Below are 27,914 nucleotides of genomic sequence, written 5' to 3'. Positions count from 1 at the left end.
AGAAGAGCTTTTAATTTAATTTAATTTATTATTTTGTAAATGTGAATTTTACAATTAATGATCACATCTGGTTCTTTTTTAATGGATTTCTCATCATATGAAAACAGCTATGAGCACACTCCGAACTCTTGGGGTTTATTTATTTTTTTAGTTACTGATATATTGTGTCAGCCATGGCTACAAAATAACAGTCTTAACTATACGGAGTAACAGCACATAAATACTAGTGAATAATGCACAATTTAAAAAAGCTAGCATCTTTCGTGGCTGAGACAGTTGAGAAACGTAACTCAGTGATACTGTGAAATTTTTCTTACAGAACAGAAAGTTGTTTTTTTTAAACAGTCATGAATTACAGTACTACTTAATACCCTATACAGACTCTTTAAAAACAACCTGGTACTTTAAGTCTTTTTTCCAAACATTCTGTCCAAAGGATTAATGTTCTATTTGAATCAAGTGCCATCCACATGTTCAAGTCAAAAATATTTATACATTTATACTTAGGTTTTTTTTGTTTTGTTTTTTGTCTGCTAAAAATAGTATTGCAAGTTTTGGCTTTTATTTTGACATAAAAATCACAATCGTGTGCAAAATGCTTAGAATGGAAGAAACTGATCAGAACACTTGAAGGTTTTCCAATTTGAGTGCTTTAGACTTCAACATTTTTTTTTTATATTTACTTTTTTTTTTTTAAACCCTCATTTTTATAACCATATCATAGCAAGCCATGAATACCTTGGGCATGGTAATAATCATGTCTGGAGCTTGCTTGTTGACATAATGACGAATTTATACAGCAGGAACACTTTGAAACAGTAGTTGAAGCCCAAGACAGCTATGAACTCTCAATTTTCTGTTTAGAATTTACTGCCAGGAGAAGCAAACAAGGGTTGTCTATAAGTTTTCAGTTGGTTAATGGGCCATACACCCTTCTCCACTTGCAGCAAGATATTTCCATAAAAATAAGCAATCTGAACAAAACCTTAGCAGTAAAATGACTGAGGAAATGCATCCGTCCTCTCCAGGATACCATGTCTAGAATGCTATGGTACTTTAAACATGTGTTAAATAGGGAACAATTCCAGTTTTGTGTCGCTGTTCAAAAAAAGACTAATAAGATGAGCTTAATTCTTTGCTTCTCTTTCCATATTAAAGCGCTGCACTATGCAAGAGAATGAATAAGAGGAAAGAGAAAGATTAAAGTGTATGCAATTGGGCGTGAATCCATTGGGAATTTACACAGCAATAATTCTAGCCCCCTTAGGAGAGTCTTCAGTAAGAACAGACTGCAAAAAGGTTACACTCACTAAGGAAGTATCAAAGCAAACAGTCTACAACACAGGGAAAAGTGGACCCATGTTTTGCTTTTGGAGAATCGAAGGTGAATTTCTTCATGAGTTTTCCCTAGTCTCCCCCTCTCCAGTCGGTGAAAGCAGCATTCTTAGGAAAGTACAGGGGGCCTGTTTTTCTTCTCACTTTCACGGGACTTCCAGCAGTGTAACTCCACTGACCTTAGTAACTCCACTGACCTTACTACTGATTCCCACCTGCGTAGGTGAGGAGGTCAGGTCCAGAAAGACTGGGCAACCTCCAATAAACTGAAGGCTTGGCATTGAGTCAACCCTGCAGTAAGGAGGGGCACGGTGGAACTGCCTATCAGTGCATTAAATCCATCACATGCTGATAACATTTTCGTTACGAATCTTAGCTAAAACTGGAATCGCACACTATTAACACACAGAGATAGAAGTACAATAGAAGGTCATGCTACCCTTCTACACAGCAACTGTAATCTGGACATTGTTCTTTAATTTGAGCTAGCAAGGAGGAGAGAGTCCGGGATCTACACCATATGGCAACTGCATATAACTTGTAAGCTTGAACGCCATTCAGTTTTTTCAAAAGGTGCTTGATATAACTTTAGATATAGAATATACATGTAATATTGCTAATAGTCAAGCATATGAATAAAGGTGCAGACATCCCATAAATACTGATGCTTCGATTTGTACTACCAGACCTAGATGAATGCAGTTTCATATTCACATTATAAAGCAGCCCCAAATTCTATGATTTAAAAGGGTGTCGTAAACAAAGAGGAGGGAGGATTTGGTTATGATCTGATTTTCTTAATCGGTTTTCCTGGGAAAAAATGATCAAAAAATTCTAAGGCACTCAGGAAAGCCCCATACAATCAATGGACTGCTCTGTTATCACTTTACATTCAGTATTTTAAAGGGATTATTTTCCCCCAAAGAATACAATCATCATCCATATACATTTTCAAACATATCATTAATCCTCCACACACAGGAAACATTAGTGCAAAATGCTTGCCCTCATCTACCAGATAAGGAAAAAAACCTCCACCCTTCACATTTTAAAAGTTTGCCTTCCTAATTTAAAAAATAATAATAAAAAAAAAATAAAAAGAAATTACAGGAAGTTGTGCTAGATATAAAAATATATATTTTTTCACTGTGCAACTTGACTCTCTTCTGATTCTCTGTCCTAAGCCATTCTAAATCATTCAAGTACTTCTGCTGCTAATTCAGGCTAGGGTCTCCCAGTTCAGGGCATTAGATGCATTTGTTTTGCAGTCAGGTTGGTCCAGAGAAGCTTTAGCCAACTGTGAATCTCAGTTGGAGGGTTCAGTAAATTTATCAAACACTAAAAATGCCACACAAAAGGTGGGAATTTTTAGTATCATTCTGAAAAAATATATAAAGGGATAGTCAGTACTTAAACTGTCATTCTGATTATAGGACTGAACTCCACAGGGCAGGTATGTAAAGCAGAGACTTAAATCTTGTATCTCTATTTCCCAGCTCATTTAATCTCAGATTTAGGAAAGTTGCTGACTTGCAATGAACTCTGCCAAGTAGCTGAAGGATTTGCAGTGAGAACGGAGGCTTACGGCGAACACTGCTGACCCACCAACCCTCATTTCATATGGGACGTGCTACCATGAGGTTTTGGGTCAGTCTATTTGAGACAGATTCCCAGCATTAATCTGGGGTGACAGTGAAATGGCTAAAGAACTGGACCAGTCAATTCCCTGAAAAAAGCAGCCCCATGCAAGTCTCGTTCTATGGTTCCTAATAAGATTTGTTCCAAGGGCCATATCTTAACAAGTGGTACATAAGCACCAATCTACTATGCAGCTCAGAAGGTACATACTCTGTGTGATATTCTGCCAGCCACTTGGATAAACCATGCAAACAGAGCACATGGTGAGCTCTGGGCACTGCGTGTAGGAGAGAATGGGCATTTCAAACATAGCAAGAGGAAAATTTTAATTTGCAGAGTTGGGCAAAGTGAGGCCCACAAATGCCCTGCTCTTTAATACACACAAACAATACCCACTCAGCCACAAAACTTTGCATAGGTCTTAAGGGCACCAATCCATGTGACTGGAGAGGGCAGAATACCAGCTCAGTTACATCTCAAGAGAGCCAGATTCAAATCATACACAATTCAGAGCTACACAAGATGTAAGGTAGAATAGACCCCGCTGTGTATTTTATTCAGGGCAAATTGAGAAGGAGGTTGGAACACCTTAAGTGTTGGAGAATTTAGCTAGTAAGATGCAAACACAGCTTCAAGTATTGAAGAAAAAAATGGCCAAAGGCTGGGTCACCCCCATTCTCCGCTTTTACATACAGAGAGGAGTAAACCCCTGAGCAAAGCGCTGTCTGTGAATTCAGTTACCAAAACCAACTCTAAATAGCCATCAATAGCCTTTGTAAATGACGACTATTTGTGCACTTTGCACTTGTTCATAGTTTCAAACTTTGTTTTTACAAGGAATTGTAAATAACTTTAAAGGAGGCATTTTAGTCACAGTAAAAACAAATGAAAAACAAACAAAAACAAGCCGTATTTGGCTTTTATATCACTCCCCCTCTCCCTGAATCTTAAAAGCATTCCAAGCTTGGCATTATCAAGCATCAGCGTCATGCCGATGAGCACCTGGTATTTCCCTTTTCTACATACACCACTGTCTCCATGCTGGCTCTCAGCACATACTCACAGACTCCCTGACTCCCATCCAGGTAACCTTGCAATCCTCTCTCGCCTCTGCAAGTAGTACAAACTTAATCATGGAACTCACGCAAGAAGCACGGTAATGAGAAGCGCAATCCGGGAACTGCGTGCCATGCTTTGCACTCGGTATGTTTTCAGAAGTTGTGGGGATGTCGTTACTTTCAGGAAAGGTTTACTGTCACTCTGGAGATTTTCTGATCTCGTCTGACCTTCGGTTTCAAAAATGAAAGCACTCAGAAGAAGTCAACATAGAGAGAGCACACATGTCCACCCATAGCTCTGGAGGACAAAACTTCCATTACGACTTGCTCATATACCTACATACATACCAGCTGCCCCTTCACTTAGCACACGGTTCTAACAGTCAGATGTAACACAGTGTGTGTTATTGCATAAGAATGCATGCCTAAGTGTCTTGTTAGACACATGGCCAAGAAGGCAAAGTGCCATAAAATGTACCCAGAAGGGCATCGAAAAGATTTATTTTATAAGTGATCAAATATTTCCCCTGGATACCCTTTCCATGAAGAGGTATTTGGAGTGAGAATGCAGAAGGAAAAAGCACTTCATGGAAGGATAGAACAAAACATTATGGAAACAAATCTGATTTTTCCCTTTGTATTTAATATACTTTAAATGTTAAAAGCACAGGGCAGGTTATAGGCCTCTTTAGGAGCTTACAGACTGTGGCAGCTGTCAAGGAAACCAGGTGTTTCAACCTAGGCCAGTCTGACTTTGACAGACATCTTTGGAGGAAGAGTTGCTATTTCAAGCAAGTATGGTCTCTTTGGAGCAAAGTTTTCTGTTGTTTAGAGTAAAAAGAGCGAGGTGGCTTTCTGTTCCTGTTGCTAGTAATACTGCTTTTGGAGGGGCTGAATGCATCCTCTTAAGCTGACAACTACATTCTGCTGTGTGGCTTGGCGAAAACCAGGTTCCTGAAAGCTACTGTAGACTTGGCTCCTGCAGGGCCCAGTTAAATTTTAAAAGAGGTGGGTAGGTGGTTGGGGAATCTTCATTTTCTTTAACCCTATCTCGTGCACCTAAATGTGAGGGAGGGTGTGATCAACGGTGCATTCCAACCAGTGGATAGCTGTTATTAGTGCATGCCTACAAGTTAAATCAGATCGCTCCCTCACTCCAAGCCATGTAACAAGCACACCACTGGAAGCTAAGTTCATTCAAACCATTACCAGGTATAGCTGAATTCTCACTGAGGCTCACTCCATCTGCCTGCTACACTTACTTCCAAGTATCATTCCCCTACAACCTTTGCGTATACCTTTTTAAAGAAAAAAAACATATCTATGTAGATCTAGATCTATTTTCCCATTTCTGCAGTTCAGTTTCTCTTTGAAACTGTTACAATCTGTCTCAGCGATTGGACTGATATAAAATATTGAGTATTAGCCTAGTAAAGAGGTGGCCAAGGGGTTGCCCGGTAAGTGGGCCAGTTGACTGACTGTTCGCTCTCGTCATTGCCACAAGGTAAAAGAGGTGGCAGCTGGAAGTCAGGTTGTAGAAGCTGATTAAATCAAGAAGGCCAGTAGTATAAAGCTACACCACGTTCTGGCAAGGGAGGGTGGGGAAAAAGGAGTAGCTCTGGGAGAGAAAGACAGCAGTCATACTGTGGAAGAATATCACACCCAGGGTCTCAATCTGCAAGTACCACGCAGTCCTCCCGACTCATACAAATATAAAATAAAAGGTGTGGCCACCCCTATCCTATAGCAACTAAAAAAAATATATATATCAGTGGACAGACACTGAAGAGCCCTCCGAACTTGGTTACAGCATCACACTTAGTAAGACTAATGTTAAGAATCTGTTCTCTGATCATTTAACAGAAGTTTTTTTTTTTTAGCAATTCCTCTCCCCACCCCACCCTGCCTTGTTAGAGCCAAGTGTATACACAAAAATGACTAAGTCAGATGACTTCTACCTTAACACATCTTTCTTTCCTGTTAAGTGACGGTAAAACTTTCTCTAGAGGCAGAAGTTAATGATGGTTTTACTACGGAGCTGAATAATGCATGGGGGGGCAGGGGGTGATGATGTGGCGCAGCAGCAGGGAGTGTCAAGCTTTTTCCTCCCCTTCTTTAAAAAAAAAAAAAAGCTACAATCTTACAGGCTAATCTCAGGAATATCAAAAAGGAGTCCAATATTTTTCTTCAGTAGGTCGGCAGAGACCTAGTCATTTACAGTGTAACGAATGCGATTATTTCCTTCATAAATTTTAAATATAAGCAGAATAAAAATCACATTTTTTTCAGGCAACAGTAGCAGTTCAGTAGGTAAGTGGCTTGATCACATTTTTTTGTATTAGTAATGCATGCAAGCAGCTTTAGTATTACAGATCCCTTATAGGTCACAAACTCTTTTATAAAGTCCCTCCATAAGTACCATCTTGTCTTCTCACGGGAGTTTCTGGCCGGCTAGTGGAACCGGCACCTTGTTCAAAAGGCTGTGGAGTGCTTTGGGTATCTGATGCCATGGCATCTGTTCCAGCTGCCTCCTGTATAACAGAGCCAGCCCCTTCGGCATCCTCACTCTGTTCAAATGATTGGTTGGATCCATTGCTTAGATCGACATTTACTGCGTTAGTTCTCAAAGCTACGATAGTTCCCGAATCACTCCTCCTTTCTGCATAGATTCGCTGCTCAAAGACTTGAGCAGTGCTGGGCTGGAATTCCGGATCCAGGGGGACACTGTTTGTTGTGGAGCCCATGACTGTGCGGTACATCTCCATCCCCTCTGGCAACATGGACTTAATCTTCGGAAGCCAGCGCTTGCGGACTCGTCGGGCGTTGGTGCACATATCGGCTGCGATAACATTCATCTCGCTTTCCTTAAAACTTGGGGCAAAATTCTGACAATACACTGCAAAGACAGGGATACATATCACTGAGGACTACTACAGTAAGCAACACAAAGAAGTTTGTGTGATCACAGCCTTTGTCCCATCTCAGAACTGTACCACAAGATATCAATAACATGCAGCTACGGTTATATCTGACAGAAAATATATGGTTTTATCACAAGAACATAGTTATTACACTGGATGAGACCACTGGTTCATCTAATCCAATATCCTGTTTCCAGTAGTTGTACCAGATGCTATAGAGGAAGGTACAAGAAATCCCTTGATGGACAATTATGGGACAACTTATCCATAGGGGAAGTCTATTGCTAAAACCAAAGCAGTTACCAGCTGGCTTACACACTGAAACACGAGAGTTTGTATTCCAGATGGTATCACTACTATCCAATAGGGAAGTTCATGCCTTAAATTGCTCCCAAATTTTTGAGTAGGAGTTTACTAGACGTTTATTTAGAGGTAAATCATCACTAAATATGTTGTGGGCAGAAGGAGAGAGTTCTGCAGCAGTGATGAATGAGATGTTATCAGGACAGTAAAGGTACACCATCAGTCTCTGTATCAGGTGACTACTTCTTGGTGGTCACTTCATTCAGATCTCACTGTATATTTGGGGTATTCAACTCATTCCTTCATTTAACTATGAGTAATTAAATGGGTAATATACAGATTAAAAACCCCAGGATTTTTCTGGACATAGGGTCTTGCCCTATTGTCCGGAATCCATGTGGCCCTGTACTATGATTTCAGGGCATCCATGGCTATTTATTAAAATTCCCCTGGAAGGTGCTGTCATCTCCTACAGCAGTAGTGGAGGGTGCTCAGTGCCTCTTGGGAGGTGCTCAGCACCTTGCAAGACTGAGCCTTTAGTAGGAAGGTTCTTCCTTCTCAGGGACTTGGGCTTTGCTTTGTAAAGCACCACAAACAATCTATGGCCCAGGTAATAATTAATGCAGTCCAATATTTCTGACTTTTACAGATCAATGTCTTTTACTACCTCTTTGCCTCCCTCCACGCCCTACAGATCTGCAATTGGGGCTAGAAGGCCCTCAGAGTTCAGCAGCAGAACAACAATTAGGGCGAGGAAAGATTTAACAGATCCAAAAAAAAAAAAATTCACTCCACTTTCATCTTGTAGTGAGATATTTACATAAATATTTACTATCCAGACAGAATCCACTGAGGGGGAAAGTATGAGAGGACATTGGCTTGTACTGTACATCAAGCATATATTAAGTGGGCTTCACTGTACTGAAACGCCAGCTTTTTCTAAACCACAGAGTTCCTCACTCGCACTCGACACCAAGCACCATTTGCTCTACTAATATGCTTCTTTTATTCAAAAAAAGTACTGTAATAGGCAAATTTTTAACCACTTGTTTTGTGCCTTGTAGGGACATATTTTTAAGTATAAAAATTCATTATTTTTTTTTAGGATGATAATTCTATTAGGATTTCTATATTGTGATCATTATTTTCCCATATTCAGAACACAAAAAATGGGCCAGCTAGTATAAATCAGCAGAGCTCCGGGGGCTGGCACTATGCATTTAGAGATCACAAACACAGGAATTAGTTTTTAGCATCTCCGACACTGAATCACTGAAGTTAAAGAGCATTATTTATTAGTTAAAATGTACAGTCTCTTACCTTATGGCCTTTTGGGACAGTTTCAGTTTTTGAAACACTTGATCCTATTACACTATCAGCTCTAAAATGGATTTTAGATCCTCTATGTACGGACTGGATAAACTGCTTGATATTATACAGAACCTTGGTCAGTTTCCAAGTTTAAAAAATGATTTTAAAAAAAAGCTATTATTGTTTATGTATATCCCTGTTAAAATGTAATTATTTGCAGAAAGACTCCCTTCTTTACTCACCAAATAATAACAAAAAAAAGATTTATAAACAAGCATTTTCATGGAAATAGGCTGTGAATCACAAATGCTTATAGCCAGATGATGAAACAGATTAATCCACAATTAAGTTCTGATGCAGACTGCATAATTTCTAATGATCACTCGCCAATTTACTCATTAAGAACAAAAAACTGTGTGCCATAAAGCAGTGGCTCTGAACCAGGGGTACAGGTACCCCTGGGGGTACCCAAAGGTCCTCTGGGACGGGTTTAGGGGGGTGGCAAATCCGGGACTGGCATTAACAAGTGGCAAATAGGGCAATTGCCTGGGATCCCATGCCATAGGGGGCCCCCGGAAAGCTAAGTTACATGCTTCAGCCCTGGCAGCAGATTTTGGGCTTCAAACAAGGCTCACAAGTGAAAAACAGCCTCAGTATCACACTGAAATGTAAGGGCATCGAAAGGATTTCTTTTACAAGTGATCAAATATTTCCCCTGGATACTCTTTCCATGAGTATTGTACTTACTGAAATGTCAGTACAATACTTCTATCCAATGGATTTATTTTATAATTATATGGTAAAAATAAGCAAGCCATTTTTCAGTAACAGTGTGCTGTGACACTTTTGTATTTTTATGTCTGATTTTGTAAACAAGTCGTTTTTAGGCGAGGTGGAACTGGGGGTACTCAAGACAAATCAGACTCCTGAAAGGGGTACAGTTGTCTGGAAAGGTTGAGAACCACTGCCATAAAGCACTGCAACTTTCAGGCACAGCTATGGCCAGGATCAAAAATCTCATCTAGTAATAAAAGCATTGTACTGCAAAATTAGCGATTTAAAAAAATACCAAACAAAATTCAAGATAATGTGAACAATAATGTTCGGTTTCACACTGTGATATTGTCAAACACAAAATACTAACTTTGGACAAAACTTTAAAGTATTTTTTAAAAAAATATCAAATGTTTAAGTGAAAAGATCTGAATGTTCACATAACCGATTTCAATGTATATATTCACAATTATTATACACTCTTGATGGCCTTGCCCTGTTTAAATTTCAGCTCTTTCCTAGGCTTTTGTTTTTGCCAGACTGTTCTAACACAGCAGCAGTAAATCACTCCCCCCTTACATTTCACTGCATTAAGAACCCTGCTGTCCAGGGGCTTCCTGCTGGGATCACTAGTGGAGGACCGAATTCCAGTTCCACAGCTATTGGCAAGTGTGTTCCTGCAAGAAAGGGAGAGAAATGCGGAGCTTATATCCAGGATTTCAGGTAAGAGTGAAAGCTTACAGTGATGCAGAGAGATACTGTCTGGTCGAGTTTATTCTCTTTCAGATAGCAACCGAACTGTATATTTTTCAGTTGAGGAATCAGAAAAGCTGGCACTTCAGCTCATAGGTGCTGACTTCTTGCGTGCTCTGAGACTCAAGCACCCACCACAAAAAACCAGGGGGTGCTTTGCATGTGCAGGGCTGGATTAATTTTTTGTTGGCACCGCTCCCAACTCCACCCAAACCCTGCTCAGCCTCCTCTCCCTGAGGCCCCGCATGGCTTTCCCGGGAGTAGGAGGGGGCGGAGAGGAACGAGCGGGAGGAGGGGGTGGAGAGGAGTAAGTGGTGGATGGGGCTTTGGGGGGAAAAGGCTTCAGGGCAGAGTGCGGGTGGAAGGGACACAATCCTGGCACTGGGGCCCCTTCTGTGTGTGGGCCTGGTGCCACAGCACCACTGTAAACCCGGTACTGAGCACCCATGAGCCACAGTGTGGCTGACAGTTTCCCATCCAAAAAGCTACAGGAGACATAATATCTTTAAACTGGGACATTAGTGAAGACAACTTGTAGGTGAGTGCATGATTTTAATATACTGTAATTCATGATACTGTAATTATGTAGTTCATTACTATTTTAATAATGATTAAATTGTTACGATACCAATGATAGACACATATTCAATAACTGGAATATGAAAGAAGTGTACAAATATGCTGAAAATAACCTTCCCTCCAAAACTAGCAGAGCTCCCCCACCCCCCAAACACACACCTCTTCAAATGCACCCACTGGCAAAAACAACAGTCAGCGACCGTGCTCCAGACTAACCCACCATAAAGCAGAAAAGCAAAAACAAGTATGGGGAAAAAAGGCTCAAATTATTTTTTTTGTAAAGTACATTTAAAATACAGAAACCACTCTGAGGTCCTTAATACCTGATATAAACTCAAAAAGGAACATACCGGTCAAAGAACGTGGCTAGAAGACGTCTCAGAAGAACCTTATGTTTGACACCTGCGCATAGATGACAATTCATGAGCTGCCCCCGGGTGATATAAACACCTGAGCCTGCAAGAGTTAAAGTGTACAGAGTTTAAAATCCACACCCTTATTTTCCCTAAAGGTGTAAATCCCACTACAGAATGCAACACAAAATATTTCTGCTTTCCTATTTAGACTGCAAACTCTTCAGGGGAGGGGCAGTCTCCTACTATGTGTTTATAAATGATCTGGAAAAAGGGATAAACAGTGAGGTGGCAAAATTTGCAGATGATACAAAACAACTCAAGATGTTTAAGTCCCAGGCAGACTGCGAAGAGGTACAAAAGGATCTCACAACTAAGTGACTGGGCTATAAAATGGCAGATGAAATTCAGTGTTGATAAATGCAAAGTAATGCACACTGGAAAACATAATCCTAATTATCCATATACAATGATGGGGTCTAAATTAGCTGTTCCCACTCAGAAAAGAGATCTTGGAGTCATTGTGGATAGTTCTCTGAAAACATCCACTCAGTGTGCCGCGGCAGTCAAAAAAGCGAACAGAATGTTGGGAATCATTAAGAAAGGGACAGATAATAAAGACAGAAAATATCATATTGCCTCTATAGAAATCCATGGTATGCCCACATCTTGAATACTGCATGCAGAAATAGTCGCCCCATCTCAAAAAAGATATATTGGAATTGGAAAAGGTTGGGAAAAGGGCAACAAAAATTATTAGGGGTATGGAACGGCTTCCGTATGAGGAGAGATTAATAAAACTAGGACTTTTCAGCTTGGAAAAGAGACGACTAAGGGGGGATATGACAGACGTCTATAAAATCATGACTGGTGTGGAGACAGTAAATAAGGAAGAGTTATTTATTCCTTCTCATAATACCAGAACTATGGCTCACCAAATGAAATTAAGAGGCAGCAGGTTTAAAACAAATAAAAGAAAGTATTTTTTAACACAACGCATAGTCAACCTGTGGAACTCTTTGCCAGAGGATGTTGTGAAGGCCAAGACTATAACAGGGTTCAAAAAAGAATTAGATAAATTCATGGAGGATAGGTCCATCAATGGCTATTAGTCAGGATGGGCAGGGATGGTGTCCCTAGCCTCTGTTTGCTAGAAGCTGGGAAAGGGCGACAGGCTGGATCACTTGATCATTTGCCTGTTCTGTTCATTCCCTCTGGGGCATCTGGCATTGGCCACTGTAGGCAGACACGATACTGGGCTAGATGGACCTCTGGTCTGACCCAGTGTGGCTGTTCTTATACAGTGCCTAGCACAACAGGGCCATGATCTCAGTTGCATCCTCAAGGGACTACTGTAATGCATATAAACAACAGTAATCATGGCTGGGATTTTCAAAGAAGCCTAAGTGAGTTAGGGGTCTATGGGATCTGGGCACTCACTCCGTTGGGGTCTAGTGAGAATCACAGCCCATACTAATAATCTCCTGATTTTATCCAAACAGAAAGAAGATCCACTGCAGTCTGGTGAAAGGATCTAGTTATGTAAAAGACACACAGTGCTATGATTTATTTTATTTTAAAAATGATCCATAGCAGACTACTACCATCCTTCCAGAGCAACCATCCATTTGGCCTTTCCTTCTGTCAAGGAAAGAGCTGTAGAATACACGTTTAGACTAAAAAAAGAAGGCTGGCATGGAAAAGATATATATTTATTTTACAAATGCATTTATTTCCAAGAAACACAGCACAACCCCCACTGGTAATTTTGGTGAGCTGGGAATTTAGTTTCTAGTGCCTAGGAATTGCTGGGTCTCAAATATATTGGCTTTAAGTATGCAAATATATTGGCTTAGAGTATGTTTGCAGGTGAGAAATCAACCTTTCTAAGGAAGCTTTACATGTCCAGAGGTTTAGAAACAGACTGTCAGTGTTTTATAGTAGATCTCTTACCCTTTCATTATCAAACACTTTTATACAGCACATAGCTTGCAAAAGTAAAACCTACTGTATGCCTCAGAATCTGCCTGCTTACACAAAGATGTGGACGTGCATATTTTCTTTCCAAGCACAGTTACAATATAAAAGTTGTTTTTTTTAAATAAAGCTTAAATAGTAGGTCATATCTAGAGCTGTAACAGACTAAGTTCTTGCAGAAGCGGAGATATACAGAGAAATAAAATTACTTCTTGCATTTCCAGGAAAGCCTACGCATGACTAGTTCTATACTTACCTTTAAAATGAAGAATAAAAGAATAGTTAAAAAATGAGTGGGACAGACTCTGAGTAAATCTGAAGCAACTGCATTGAGCTCTATAGAATAACTCCCGATTTACAGTGTAGAAGATCAGAGTTTGACCCTTTTCCTCTGTGGGGAAATGGAGAACTAAACAACATCTGTGCTGTCCTAGCGCAGGCGGTAAGATGACTGCTTGATCTTTCACCAGGTGATGGTTAGCTCCTTTCCTCTTACACACATTTGTTGAATATAAGGGTAAGGAGGGGAGAAGAGCCAGTGGCACTGTGGGATTTCTGAACCTTGCAGCTTCTCTCCATGCTCGGTGCACTATATCTATCAATCCACTTTACGATGATCATTTCCAGAGAAATCTGTCAAAGTTTTCAGAATCAATTATGGCATGAAAAATCTGAGATGAAAGAAAGTATTTAGTGTATGGAGGTTACTAAACTTTCACTGAAAGATTTTTCTTATGTACTTTGGGCAGAACCAACCCCCATCGGTTTTTGGCTAAGTTTGAAACTGTAATGAGCCGCTGAGCCTTTATCCAGTCACAGCATTTTAAGGGATAAGCCATCAGAGAGCAAGTCAGATGCCACCAAGGGTAACTTCACTTTAATAAATAAAAAATAATCTCTCTGACAGTGGCTGCCGGTGTTAATCTACTTTTTTCCAGACTGAAAAATGTAAATCGAGCAAAGATGCCCCGAGTCAATTTGCAGCTCTCACTGTGAAAGTAAGTTGGTGTTTTTAAGTCTTGCATAAAATGTTAGCAGATGCAAAATGAATATTCCAGCTACAAAATAAATACTTGTGGTTTTATGCTATTGTACAGTGGGTGCGTTTTATTTCTGCCTTCCAGTGAAGAAAATATATGTCCTTGATCAGAGAGAAACCTGTCCAGCTAATTTTTGAAATTAACATTCCTACTACAGGCTGAGAATAAACGTGTGCTATTCATAACATTGTATCTAAGATATAAAATGGTTAGAAAGAAAGGACAACTGGTTTGGATAGATCGTGCTCACTCACTTTTTCCCTCTGTAACATTTTCCATCAGAGGAACTCAAAGCACTTGACAGGTATTAATTAATCCTCACAACAACCTGTGAAGTTAGTAAGGACCATTATATCGGATTCACATCACCCAAACAGAGTCACTTCTGGGGTAGAAGACAGCAGTTCATAACACTATACAACAGTGGAGGGCATATCCAACTGAAACTGCAATGTGCATTTAGGGAGGTAGACTGTAATTACCCAAATTGGAATTTGGTCTGATCATCAAGGTCAACACACCCCTCTTACATACAGTGCCATGAGATGTTTAATGGCCACTAAAGGACAGGACTACAGTTTTAAGTCTTGCATATTTTATATCCGTCTACAACTCCAATATATCAAACCTAAACAGTACCATCTCCCAGCTTTCTGAATGCCTAGCCAAAATATGTATCCGGATAAACAATAGCTGGATTCGGCTGAACCTCGAGAAGACTGAGAATAATCTGGTGGAAAGAGGGAAATGCTTCTAAAAACCTTGCCTCCTCTCGAACATCCCCCAATATCAAGGGTATCTGTCCTTAGAATCATAGAATATGAGGGTTGGAAGGGACCTCAGGAGTTCATCTAGTCCAACCCCCTGCTCAAAGCAGGACCAATCCCCAATTTTTGTCCCAGATCCCTAAATGGCGCCCTCAAGGATTGAACTTACAAGCCTGGGTTTAGCAGGCCAATGCTCAAACCACTGAGTTATCCCTCCCCCCCGAGCTGTTAAATTGGTTTCCAGCCTTGGGGTCCTACTGCCTTACTGCTTGCAAAAAGGGACCAATTCCATCTGTGACTAGCCAGAAGATTACAGCCTCATCCTTGCCACAGATACACCAAATATGTCACTAGGGATCGATTCTTGCCATTCATATCTAGGGAAAAACCCACAAGCCCAAGAGTATAATTTTTTTACCCACTATTAAAGTATTTGTTGTTTTAATTATATTTTAAAATGTCTAAATCTGTATTCATTTCTATAAATCCTAATCCCCTGCTCTGTAAATCTTAAAATTTGATAGGTAAAAAAAAGTCTAATTTTTTTCATCTGTGAAGCGAAATTAAAACACAGTTGTGATACAGCCCATACCAATCAGGGAGAATACAAGTTTACGGAATTCAATTAAATGCTAAATTAATTCAATTGAATAACTCCTGCTAATGACACATTCTTCTAACAGTGAATTAAATGAAATTTAAGATGTTCTATCTTTTCCCCCCCACCGATTAGCGATGGGTACATTTGTTCATAGTAATACACAAAAAGGGAAAATTTGCATCCAATATGTATGATTGAAACTAAGGTTCAAGGGAGATAAGGGGTAAATTCTAAAAAGAAAAATGGCTGATCTTCAATCATTCTAATGTAAAAAAGAAATAAAAGTTATTACCTGCAACAAGTTCAAGTTTTTCTCCGGGATCTCCCTCCGAGTAGAGTTTTGGGTGGCACCGATATCCAATTTGACTGATAAGACTTGCTGGGAGAGCAACTAAATCACGTCGAATGAGGACACAGGAACGACTCTCTAGTGGAATCTGCTCTGGCTTCTCTTGAGCCACTTTAAAAAAGAATTAACAGGGAGAATCATTAAATGCTTTCAAGGAGCAGGATCCAAATGAACACAGCTAGATTTTGATGATTCAAGATATTTTTCACAACATTGCTCTTGAAAACAGTCATCTACTCAAAAAGCATGATCATTTTATATGCGGAGGCAATGGGCACCGTTATGCTGGAGCCAGGGCTAATATCTGTGATCTTCAGAATGAAGCTTCTCTTGTCCTGAAGTTTAAACCTAAGGCCTTCCTTTTTTCCCGCTCTCTTTCGGAAAGAAGAGCTCCTGCAGGAGCTTTGCCTTGAATGGATTTTGGGAGAGGGATTAATGTAACCTAACAGTGCTTTCATTTATTTTTTTTTAAATGTTAATCATTTAGAAAAATTGCTATTTCTGAACATCTGAGATCACTGTCTAAATGTGGACAAGTATACAGAATCAGCTTTCTAAAGAGAAGACACAAACTATTGTATGCAACTAACCAAAAAATAAAACGTTATGCACATCTATTAGAGGTTTCCCAAATAGGTCATAAATTGTCCGATTAGGTTAGTAGCTACTTCCCTATTATAACTTCTTTTCTTTAATCTTCTGCTGCTGAAAAACCTTATATACACGCTGAACTAACAAAAGTTAATCTTAGCAACTCAGTATTATCCGTCAGCACTCACTTTTTCTAAATCAAAATGTGATTCCTAGGTTTCCTTTCCTCTCCCATTCCCACTTCTAAGTGCATAAAATTTATCTCAACGCCACCAAAAAACCCAAGGTTTTATTAAGCTTTAGCTTAAAAAAAAAAAAAAAAAAAACTACACTGAAATACTAGGATATTGCTGTGATTTCCCTTAAAACATTGCCTTATATAGAATTGATGGGGCCTACCACTGCCTATTAGCAGATGTTAATACTAAAAAGCTAAAACAAATAAGTTTTACTATGAACAAACACTGCACAATGCTAGGTTTTGTGAACATACAGAGGATTAGCTTTCTAAAACGTATTTGTAATGGAAGTCCATTATCATGCTTAAAATTACCTATCACAGCAAACGAGGACTCATACAAGTGTGCATAGGTGCCAACCGCATCATCTACAATATATTTATATATATAAATATATAAATATATACAATATAAAAATACATCCAATTCTATAATGCTCTACACCCTGATCAACAAGTTTTTATAACATATGTCAAACTCTATACATATGATCAGGACTGCTCCTTGAAAAGGATAAATACAGCCTTAGTACAATTGGATGTAGATTTATGATTCTAAAAAAAAAAATAGTTAGACAAAAGCATTGGATCAAACATGCAATCACTTAGCCTCTTAAATGTATCTTACTCTCATTATTTTGGTGTTTCCCATTCTTCAGGTAGAAGAGCAAATCTGGGGACTTTTGTATAGATGTTGCTACAGTTACCACAACAGAAAGGTCTCTTTTACAAAGAAATTTGTGTTCTAACTAGGACATATCCTGCAACGTTCTATTATTATGTGACAGCACATTATAGGACAAAAAGTTGTAAAAGCCAACAAAATGTAAGGCTATATTGAGTACCAATGTATTGCAATATTATTCTTAGGTGAGAAGCCTTTTAAAATGGAAAGTTTTTGTTTGTATGAGGTGTGTGGTTTTGTTTTAAGAATCATGGCATCAGCAAGTATTTCCTAAAACAAGATCATCTCAATGTACCGGTACACCCAGAACAACAGCCTGGCATTACCCTGAATGGATGAGGAACAAATAGTGGAAGAACAATCCAGATGACATTTTAAAGCATAATTTCTCCTACCAGTATGGCCTGATTATCTATGCAAAGTAGAAGTATTTTGTAATGCTGATGCGCAGCTCGCTTACATAACAAATTTTCAACAATAGAAATAATTCTCTATTTCAAAGCTCCTATAAGGAGAATTTCCAAATATTCAAATGCACTTTTTTAGAATGAAATTGCTCATTCTTGCAGTGGAAGTATCTAAAGGGGCTGGTATCTTGCTGGTGCTTTTGGACATTGAGACGGGAAGGATATTAAACTGAAAAATATTTCAAGTATTTAATTTAAATAAATCAAGAACTGGAGAGCATATTATCCAGCACTAACATTCAGACAAAAGCTACTCTAGTCTCCTTACAGTCCCTTTGGTTTTGCCAAAATTGCTCAGATAAACACATACCAATATCACAACTGCCACTTCAAAAATATATCCTGGGGACCGGTTCGGGGACACTGCTTGCTTTCAGTTCTTCCCATTTAGAGCCCATGAGAGCACATATATACTGTACACCTTTACACGTCTCCCTATGACAGGGAAGCATTCAGGTATAGCACAAATACCACACACAACATTAGGGGATACGTGGGTCACTTAGGTTAGATGTCTGATGTCCTTAACAGATGCTGTTCAAGAAAAGGACAGCATATGTTTAGGAGTCAACAGATTTCAAAACAGGGCAGCAGATTTTTTTAGTGAAGCCACAATGTTTTTGAAATGCAAGAGCCACAGGAAGGGATAAAGATTAGGCCATATTATTTCATATTGCTTGTGTTAATTGTGGGCAAGCGTGCCAGAGAAAGTGTTCCAGCAGCTTGTCAATTCTTTCTACACAGTCATGGTTTATACTGCTGAGCAAAGGCGTGAAGTACCAAAACACAAAAACAAAACTCCCTGCTCTATTTGTTTAAAGCTGCAATTTTAATTTTAATTAATTTTAATTAATGGCTTTGAGTGAAAAATGTAAAAACTATTTATTTCCACTTTAAAAAATGGTAGATTGTAAGCTGTTAAAAGGGTCAGAACAAAAAGTTGTGCATAGTGGCATTAATTTTCACAAGGGCTTTTAAAATGATTCCAAGTTAGTGTCTTTATAAAAAATAAAATTAAAGTAAGGTTAAAAAGCTGGTGTAACTGCAGAGAAAGTATCCTTGAACAGTTGCAGCCAACAGAGCAAAAACAGAAACATTTCACAACAGAAACTGTGGTTTCTGTCATACATCTAAATACTCATATATTCTAAACAAAAACATTTAGACAGAGATTGCGGTTAATTACTATTTTTCATAATCACATAGATGTGATTTTAATTTATCTTGTTAGATAAAGTTTGTTAACAGCTTTAAAAGTAGGCAGAGCTAAAACATGATCCCCCCATAAATGAATTAACAAACAATAATTATTTGCACGTATAGAATGCTTTTCATCCATATATTTCAAAGCATTTTACAAAGGTTGGTAACATGGAAAACTGAGGCATACGATGGTTAAGTGACTTTCCTAAAGTCATACAACAAGTTTGGGAATAGAACCAAGCCCTCGTTCTCCCGCTCTTATATTTTGTACATTGCACCATTAGCTTTTATGCATTTCTTTTTCAAACTATTATTGTAATTGCAGGAAGTCAAACAATATACACAACACTCAGACCAGCAAACAAACTGCACCAGATGACAGACAGTGGATTGTAAATTTCTGTGCACGTCACACAGAGTGACTCTGAAGGTGCATCAATTTTTGGGCCAGCCAGTCTTGATACTGCAATAATAAATAATGCAAAGAAAGCAACATAACGCAGTCAAGTGACTGTACTGCCCTGGTATTTGGTAACTTCCTAAAGTAACTAATTCCAGCTGAAGCTGGTGTCAAGCTCCATTTCCTGAAATCCTGCTACTTGCTCTGAAAAACAACTTTAACAGTACAGACAACACTGACCTACCCAAACTGTTTTTGGAGATACACGCACACACAATATTGGGAAACGTCAGTGACGTTTTGGCAGAAAAAAATATTCTTCTGATTTATTTTGAAGTGCCCTGTGTTTAAACATAGGAACCAACAACAAGGTCATAGCATTCTCTTTTCTGAAGCTAAACATCGCATGAGACCTCAGCCAAAATTTGTGCTAGAAAAAAAACCCCACACAGTACAATCCAGATTAATCCGTTCTAATATAATTAAATACTGTTTCGCTTGCTTATTGCCTCTGTCTATAAAAATTCTCATTTCTATATGGACACTTACCTCATTGGTGGATTTTGTTTTGGTTAAAGAATTAGTACAACTCAAACAAGATTAAACAAACTTTACCAAAGATTTAGGTCTTTTTAATGCTACTTCAATTCAACATATATTAAATTACTGCACACAGAACTGTAGCATAAAAAAAAACCAGGGTACAAAACACTTTGGGGTCCCATGTTTTCAAAGAAAGCAAGTCTGTTTGGCCTTTATGCTCTACAGAACAGGATAGTATTCACTTCTAATTAATTTGTATCTTCAGAGGGCAGCTGCTCCTCTTCCTTTGAATGAAATGGCAAACAATGTGAAGTATTGTCTCACATAGTTTTGTACTAGACTAAGAAAGCAGCTTACCAGCTAACACAGAGGAAAAGAAGAAATAATTAAAAAGGCAGTAGGAGCTATGCGGCTGCACCCATGTATTTTATTTACACACACACACACACACACACACGTATTTGGGTCTGAAACTTGGAAGGGTTTCATAACAAGCAACAACTGACCTACAAGAGGACACATCCAGGACTGGAGTATGGAAAACTACCTCAGAGCTACCTGGTTAGGTAAAAACTTTGTGCCAAATCCTGGGAAGTGCTGAAATTAATAGAAATTAGTGGCACTCAACAACTTGTGGCATTGGACCCTTCCAGCATCTGCTTGGTGGGGCTGAGTGCCTTTGTTCCACACGCTTTTAAGATGCGCTCTGCTTTGCAGAGGTCAGTTACATGAGGTCCTCCATTTCTAAGTATCACTGTTTTAGTTGACAATGGGCTGTTACAAACCATTAGATCTTAAGAAGTATTTTATTATTACCTTTTACTACACAGTTGTAAGAAGCAATAATCCGACTGGCTATACATTTGTAAATATTATGCGTATGATGTTAAAAAAAAACTAATACAAATTAATTCGTGTACATATAAAAACCTTAAAAAAAGTAGAAGTTATCAGCAAAAATGAAATTCTGATTACCTAGACAATGAAGAACAGGTTAACTGGCAGGGCTGACAAGAAAGGTAAAAGGGGGACAATTGTACCTGAACCCCAAGCTCAGCCCCCTTCCCATGTCTGTAACTGGGTGAAAAGGGAGGGGCTGCAGCCCCAGCAAACAATGTACCAGGGCCTCAAATTTCTCTTGACAGGCTGTTATTGGGGCTCGTGGACACGCATCAGTTCAGAAAGAATGACAGTAATATGTCAGTGGCCAACATTTTCACACTGGGGTGCCCAAATCATGCAGTTAGGCGCTTACTTGGGTACCTAAATAGGTGACCTCATTTTCAGAGGCGCTGAGCACCCAGGTCTCCCAATGCTTTTAATGAGCATTGCGAGTGCCCAGCACCTCTGAATATCAGTGCCAAGATTTTGATGTCTAATTTCAGGCATCCAAATTTGAAACTGTTGACTGTACTCCCTAAAGGCCAGTTGCTTTAATATCTTCTTGGCTCTTGCCAACTCAAAGAGCAGAAATACCAATTCCCCCTTGGAAGTTCACAATTCCAGAGGTTTTCATCTGGATTCTCTTCTTATTCTTCTCATTCACTATTCTACAGGGTAGGGAAGTATTATTGTTCCTATGTTACAGACAGAGGACAGAGAGAGCAGCTGAAGTTACTTGACCCTGGTCACACAGGAAGTATGAACCCAGAAGTCTTGGGTCCTAGTCCATTGCCTTATCCACAAAATTACCCTCTTCTCAACTATCATGGATGACTGGAGTTTGGAAGCATACACCTAGTTGCCCTCCCTTTCCCAAAGAGTCAGACTTTTCCTTTCAAACAAAGAGTTTACAAGAATCCTTATCTCACACTTGGTAGGGAGCGCACATGAAAACAGAACCCAGCATCTGCAGCTATTTTCACAGATTCTTAGTAGATTTACTGGCAAATGGTATGTATGTTTACAGAAAAATACACACACGCGTGCGTGCACACAAGAAGAAAAAATGGTAATATAGTCCACCATTGAACTATACATATTTTACTAATAGTGCTATTTGCAACAGTATACTCAAATGTAGAGATATGATGCGTGTCCTATTTATACACAGAATTAATCTGGAAGTGCAGGAACAATATTACTGGTTTATAAATGCCCACATCTTGCCTTTGTTTCACATCTCAGTCGGGAGTGAAACATCTGCCAGTCTAAAATTAAACATCTGTGTTTTACTGTGAAGAAACAGGGACTAGAAGTTTAATGCCAAAAAAGGTCTGAAGCAGAGTGACACCCATGTGGATCTTAAGTTTCCTTACGCTGCTGGGTCCTTAATAAGAAAGAGAATTTCTTGCTTGCAAGTTGTTTTCTGTGGTTGATATAAGTTCAGAACAATTCACATTGATTAGACAGGAGGCAGCCAATGAAGCTAAAGATTTCCCCTCTAGTCAGCATTATACCTTCCCCCTTTTTCCCTCGCAGCCATTAGAGGATTCCCACTTTTACAATAAGAAGCAGATAAGACCAGCTCTGTCTGATGAGTGCGACGCTCTGTTCATTTCAGACACACATTTTTCTCCTTTCCTCTATGTTTGTACCTAGTTTGGTGTTCTTTTATATTTCCTGGAAAATATATTCATTCTTGGCTTCTATTGACTGCCTCCTGCCTGATCCTAAGGATCAGACTACTCATTGATCTGTATCAGAGGCAACTGACTCAAAGAACCATGACTGCAGTTAAAACAAGCAGTTTTAAAAAGATTGCAATTATTTGGTTTCAAGATGTTCACGGGATCATTGCTACTGGCTGTGGTTTAAATTGTAACATATCTTTTCTAAGCTTGGTCTGGGATCATCTTCATACAATATGCCATGTATCCTCTCACTAAAGATTTTGGATTGTTTCTTGCCCTCTTTACTTACTGTCAAGAAATCAGAGAGCCAGGAGAGAAAACTATTCTCTTAGCTAATTACTGCAATTGTATCCTATAACAGCTATTTTAGATGAATTTTTAATGAAATGTCCATGTGTCAGTTTGGTATTTCATAACTTTCAGGTCCAGCCTTTATACTCCAGCAATTTGTTGCATGAGGATTTAAAGACACTTGGTGCAATTTCACTTGTGCCTGTTGAAACGGAATAAAATCATATACACCTGGTAAATAGTAAGGTGACTGAAAAGAATATGGTTTGATACTGAAAGATGATGAGCATCTGCAAGTTCCACTGAAATCCTTTCAGGATCAGGCCCATGGTGCTACAGGTAAAGCGATAAGTACTCTGCTTTTGTTTAATATCCTACCTAGCTGCATACTTCTCAAATCAAATACTAGAGCCCATATGAAGACCAACTAGTTTCTTTAAGGCCTAAATGTTCTCCAAGTCTAGACCTATTTACAGAATAAAGAGCCACCATATGGAAATGCTATTAATGCACACACAAAAGTTATGCAAATCCTGATGATGATGATACTAATATCATCCAAAGCCAAAAGCACACACACAATCCTAACATCCTCTGACTCTATACTGAAATGTGATGTGAGGAATGGCCAGTTTCTGAAGTCTGGTCTGATCCATAATGGCAATTCCCATATTTCCCTCCGTAAATTAGGGACTTCTTTCACGACAGCTAAACTTAATTCTTACATCTGCAATGTGTTTTAGAAGGGGAGTTAGCCTTCCCCTGGATTTATTTTCAGTTTCTTTTGCACTTCAGTATTCCTTATGGTTCACCACACCGTGCCATTGTTTTCTAAGTCAGCTACTTAATGACGCTTAAGCTTTACTCTGACTTTCTACCATCAAAGCCCTTTGCCAAGGTCATGAATTTCTTTGGTTTGTGCCAAGTTTCAGAGATTTAGTCTGGTTTTTCAGAAAGGCTTTTATATAGGAGAAAACAAAAATAAATAAGAATCTACAACACCCAAATGCTTTCAGAACAGACCTAATGAACAATGGCCTGGACCATCCTACAAGCCTTCAGCGCTGACATTCAGCACCTTGCAGAACCAGGCCCCGACATGGAGATGGAAGACGACAGAGGACACTGAACAAAAACTTGAGTTTCAGCTTAAAATGTCCCCTTACAATGAACCAGACAAACGTCCCTAACAATGGATACCTGGCACCATTCTGAATGACACTAAGCTGTGCAAGGAGAGAAATAAAAAAGGGGGGAGGAGGGAAGCTTCCCATGAGATTCAATGCATGATCTGGCTGTGTGCTCTTTTTTTGGCTTTGTTTTTGTTTTGACTCAAAAGGCTCTCAGAAACTTTGGCAATCACTATTTTACACTGTTTCCCCGTCTTTTGTGAGATTGTCAAGATCTACGTGGCAGGAGCAGGATTAGCTTTTCCTTGCTCTTCCATGTTGTAGGGTTTTTTGTTCTGTGTCTTTTGAAGGAAGGGTTTATTCAGAGTCATGAAAACACAGTGAGAGTTACACAAGTCCATACTAGGATGGAATAGCCTCGATTTTCATTTTCTTTTTTAAATCTTTCCCCCTCTCATCCCCAGATTTTGGGGAACCCTGAGACTATGCCTGTGGTTAAAACAGAAAACCCTTTTTCAATGTGCTTGTGCAGGAGAGACATGTTTTAGCTAGAACTGTATAGATTATAACCCTGGGGGAGGGGGTGTTGGCTGGCCCTTCAAGTTGGACAGAATGGTGACACAATGCGAGCTCCTACTTGGTGCGAGCTCCGTCATTTCCCTTACCTCCCCAAACAACTACCCATGGCTATGCCTCACCCAGCAATTCAGAAGCCTACTCACAATCTGCATAGGGAGAAAGAAAATATTACTCTTCTTCTGGATCATCAGATCCAACCTAAAGGCTGGACAACTGAAAAATTATCAAAGCCACCAAGTCAGCTGTTCACATTTTCAATTTTCTGAGTGGAGCAGCTCTGTTTTAATCTTACACAGTAATAAGAGTTATATGCAATAGCCTGCTTGCTTAGTAATCGCATACCATACCATCCTATAGTTTTTCCTATGATAGTCTTCTATGTTTCTATTGAATTTGTTCTGTTCTGCTATTATATAAATAGGCCCCATGGCTGAGAAAGAAAATATTGTATACAAGGGTATAATCCCGTTTCTCTAAAGAACAATGTTAGAAATGCTCAACACTGTGAAGACAAACACTACTCAGTCATAATGCTCTGCAGTGTGGGGGGAAAACAAATATCCATGCAAACAGCCTCAGCTCTGTCCAGTTAGATGGACATTTTAAAACACATCCTATGCATCACACTCCATCCCACCAACTAGCTAGCCAGGCAAGGACTTTACAGTAATCACGCACCATTCCCTAGAATAGTCTACTCCTTTCTGAAAGTTTACTGTCAGTATGAGGAATTTGGACTCTTTCCTCAGAAACAGCAACTGAAAAAGCAGACCGCTTTTTAGAGACTGTTCTAATATTTAAAAAAAAAAAAACCTCAAAATTTGCCAGTAGCAGTATTTGCTGTGAGAATGGAAAGGCTAGTTTAAACACAACAGTTTCCCTTGCCCCTCCAGTAAAACACATGGCAATGATTTCTTCTCATCTATCTACTTACAGACTTGTACAGAAAGGACATTACTGTTCAAACAGAAGTTTGGGGTTCTGTTTTTATGGAGAGGGTTGGAAAGAGTGTCTTGGTGTTGAGAATTACCACCACCATGAATTACATACCTGGATCAAACAGAGGTTGTTAATGCAACATTTTCTACCCATCTCTAAAAATAAAATGGGTCCAAGGAAAGAAAGCCAACTTTTCAGCATATGTGAGGGAGTTAATATTTTCAAATTAGTCATTTCTGATCCAGCAATTACAACGGGAAATAGTAACAGTGAAAACTAAGCACAGACTAAAGAAAATTCTGCGTTGCCAGCTTGACAAATCTCAAGAAAACCATGAAATATGTTTCCACCCAGGAACTGAATACAAATCAAAGCTGCATTCTCAAACACCTGCAGCACCAATTAAGAGTCCCCTGTGTTCATCCAGGAGCCTCTTTTTGGAATGCAGAAAGAACATACACCTCCCCATATATGTTCTTTTGAAATGCCTCTCATTGAGAAATACTAGCTGTTGAGATTAGATTCCCCAAGTGTTTGCTACCACATAGCCTCTATCCTCGTCTCTAGCCCTCCAAAAAAGCCAAAACACGACAGGCACCAGAGACATTTCCAAACGTCAGTTCAAAATCTTGAAGATGAACAAGGCCAAAACGGTTCTTTTTCAGAAAAGTTTATCGCTTGCAAGGGAAGCAGAAAAGAAAATGTCCCCTCATATACTCATACTGAAAAATCAAAACATCTGTGTGTCCTTGGTGGAAGAACCCAGCAGTTCCTTGTCTAGCAATTCATTGCTGGAGCAATCTTCTCCTTTAGCTAATGCTTTCACAGTGCAGTACTACCAGGTGATGAGTTAGGTTAATGAGGACTTAACTAGTCCTATCAATTATTTCTGAAGGGAAAAAGGGAACTTACCTGACAGCGTACAAGATAAAAATAAGGACATATATGTTAGGGATGGGGGAGAAAGGTTTGTTTAAATTCTTTCTGATATACCAGAAATCTGATTTATTTGAAGTATTTGGATGGAGAGAGCAAGACATACACTGTAACTGATTTTTGTAAAAAAGGGAGGGAGTAGTGGGGAAATAAATGGATGAGGTGATTTGCAATTGGATACAAAGCCTTTCACCTTCAGATTGCCTGTTCTAATCCAAACCGAGATGGGTAGTGGCTGAGGTAGCTCTTGGATGACCTACTGTATGTGAAATTAGTTGGCACTCTCAGTTCAGCAGTTAATGGATAGGTGTCCATGTTGCAAAAACACAAAACAAATGGAGTCCGTGGCTGAGACTGCCAACAGGAGGAGGCTAAGGATTAAATAGACTATGGTCACTGCACTGCACTCTCACCCCTACATATGGCCTCTCCAGTTCCGAGAAGCGGCACAGTAGTGGAGTGGTGGTGAAGTTTGTACTGTCCTATGCCCATGCTGTACCTGTTCTGTGGATAGAGAATTCAAGTTTCCTGGGCTGTCAGGCCAGCAATTTTCAACAGCATTAAATTCACAAACACAAATCTTCATGTGTAAACAAACAGGATATAGAAAAACCTGATGAAAAGTCCAAAAAATATATTCTAGACAAAGGAGAAAAGATTTAAGAGGAAGAGAAAAACAAAGGGGTTAGAGAAAGGGAAGGTTTTGGTTTATTACCTGAATATCCTCCTGAGGATTTGATATACATCTGCCCATACTGTTCTTCTACCATGGTATCATAAGCCTCATCATCTTCCTCATCCTCCTCATTGTGGTAGGAAGTGGGACTATCAGTAGTTGGAATGCTGCTGGCTCCTGGGCTCGTCCGCTCCCCCTGGGAGTACTGCACTTGCTGTATGTTTGGGATGAGAGTAGCTAAACTGGGCATTCCATAGTACGAAACACGAGACAACTTTAGCGGAGCAGCATTAGAAACGCTCCCTCCTGTACTATCCCGAGTGCTGGCTTCCAAGGGTCGCTTGGCAGGAAGGCCTGACACAGCTGTGGGTTGCAGCTCGAGATTTTCATGTTTCACCCGGGTCAGGAGCGGGATGGGCATGGAAGGGGACATGACGTAGGGCACAGAAGCAGACTGCAATTGGTTACAAGGGCTCTGAGGTTCCGAACTAGGATCTTCAATCATGGTGGTTTGAGAGTCACAGTGGGGAGAACTCACTTTGAACATCAAGTCTGTCCCTTTTTCTACGATATGTTGGATCTGTAGGAAACCTGCAGTGTACATCACTACCAGCTGTTCACTCGCGGCCATTGTGAGTTTCCCAGTGTAACAAAATGAAAGGATTTGCTGGAAGCAGGCTGGTGGCACGGTACCTGGGAGCTCAAATGCACTTTTGCTGTTCCCGCTAAACAAGTCTCTGAAGTACAGGCTGCTGGCTGCTAACACCGCACGATGTGCCTTGAAGGCTTGGCCCTTGACAACTATGGACACATCACAGTAAAGCCCCAGCAGCCTCTGCTCATTCAGGCAGCCCAAGACGGTGTTCCCAAAGTTGGGAATTTCTATGTGCAACATCTGTGACAT

General features: G+C 39.6%; 1 protein-coding gene across 1 annotated transcript; it reads right to left on the bottom strand.

The window, feature by feature from the left end:
• Window positions 1–1,058: 1,058 nt before the first annotated feature.
• Window positions 1,059–27,914, bottom strand: NACC2 (NACC family member 2). The gene is made up of 5 exons (XM_077836031.1): window positions 27,050–27,914; window positions 15,703–15,870; window positions 11,023–11,128; window positions 9,920–10,017; window positions 1,059–6,927 (listed from the first exon to the last, which is right to left on the bottom strand). Exons 1-5 carry the CDS (start codon window positions 27,912–27,914, stop codon window positions 6,428–6,430), a joined length of 1,737 nt encoding a protein of 578 aa, XP_077692157.1. The 3' UTR covers window positions 1,059–6,427.

The sequence above is a fragment of the Eretmochelys imbricata genome, chromosome 16, assembly GCF_965152235.1.
Source record: "Eretmochelys imbricata isolate rEreImb1 chromosome 16, rEreImb1.hap1, whole genome shotgun sequence".
In the NCBI taxonomy this organism is placed as follows: domain Eukaryota; kingdom Metazoa; phylum Chordata; order Testudines; family Cheloniidae; genus Eretmochelys; species Eretmochelys imbricata.
The sequence above is the reverse complement of the archived record's forward strand: the minus strand, read 5'-3'. Positions and strand labels throughout refer to the sequence as shown.

What these genes read in the sequence shown, in the direction of transcription:
- NACC2 (XM_077836031.1), bottom strand. Translation starts at nt 27,914, where the DNA reads ATGTCACAGATGTTGCACATAGAAATTCCCAACTTTGGGAACACCGTC. An exon ending in ATCCTCAGGAGGATATTCAG is followed by an intron (nt 15,871 to 27,049) that starts GTAATAAACCAA and finishes TCTTTTTTAAAG; the next exon opens with TGGCTCAAGAGAAGCCAGAG. An exon ending in AAAACTTGAACTTGTTGCAG is followed by an intron (nt 11,129 to 15,702) that starts GTAATAACTTTT and finishes TAACTCTTGCAG; the next exon opens with GCTCAGGTGTTTATATCACC.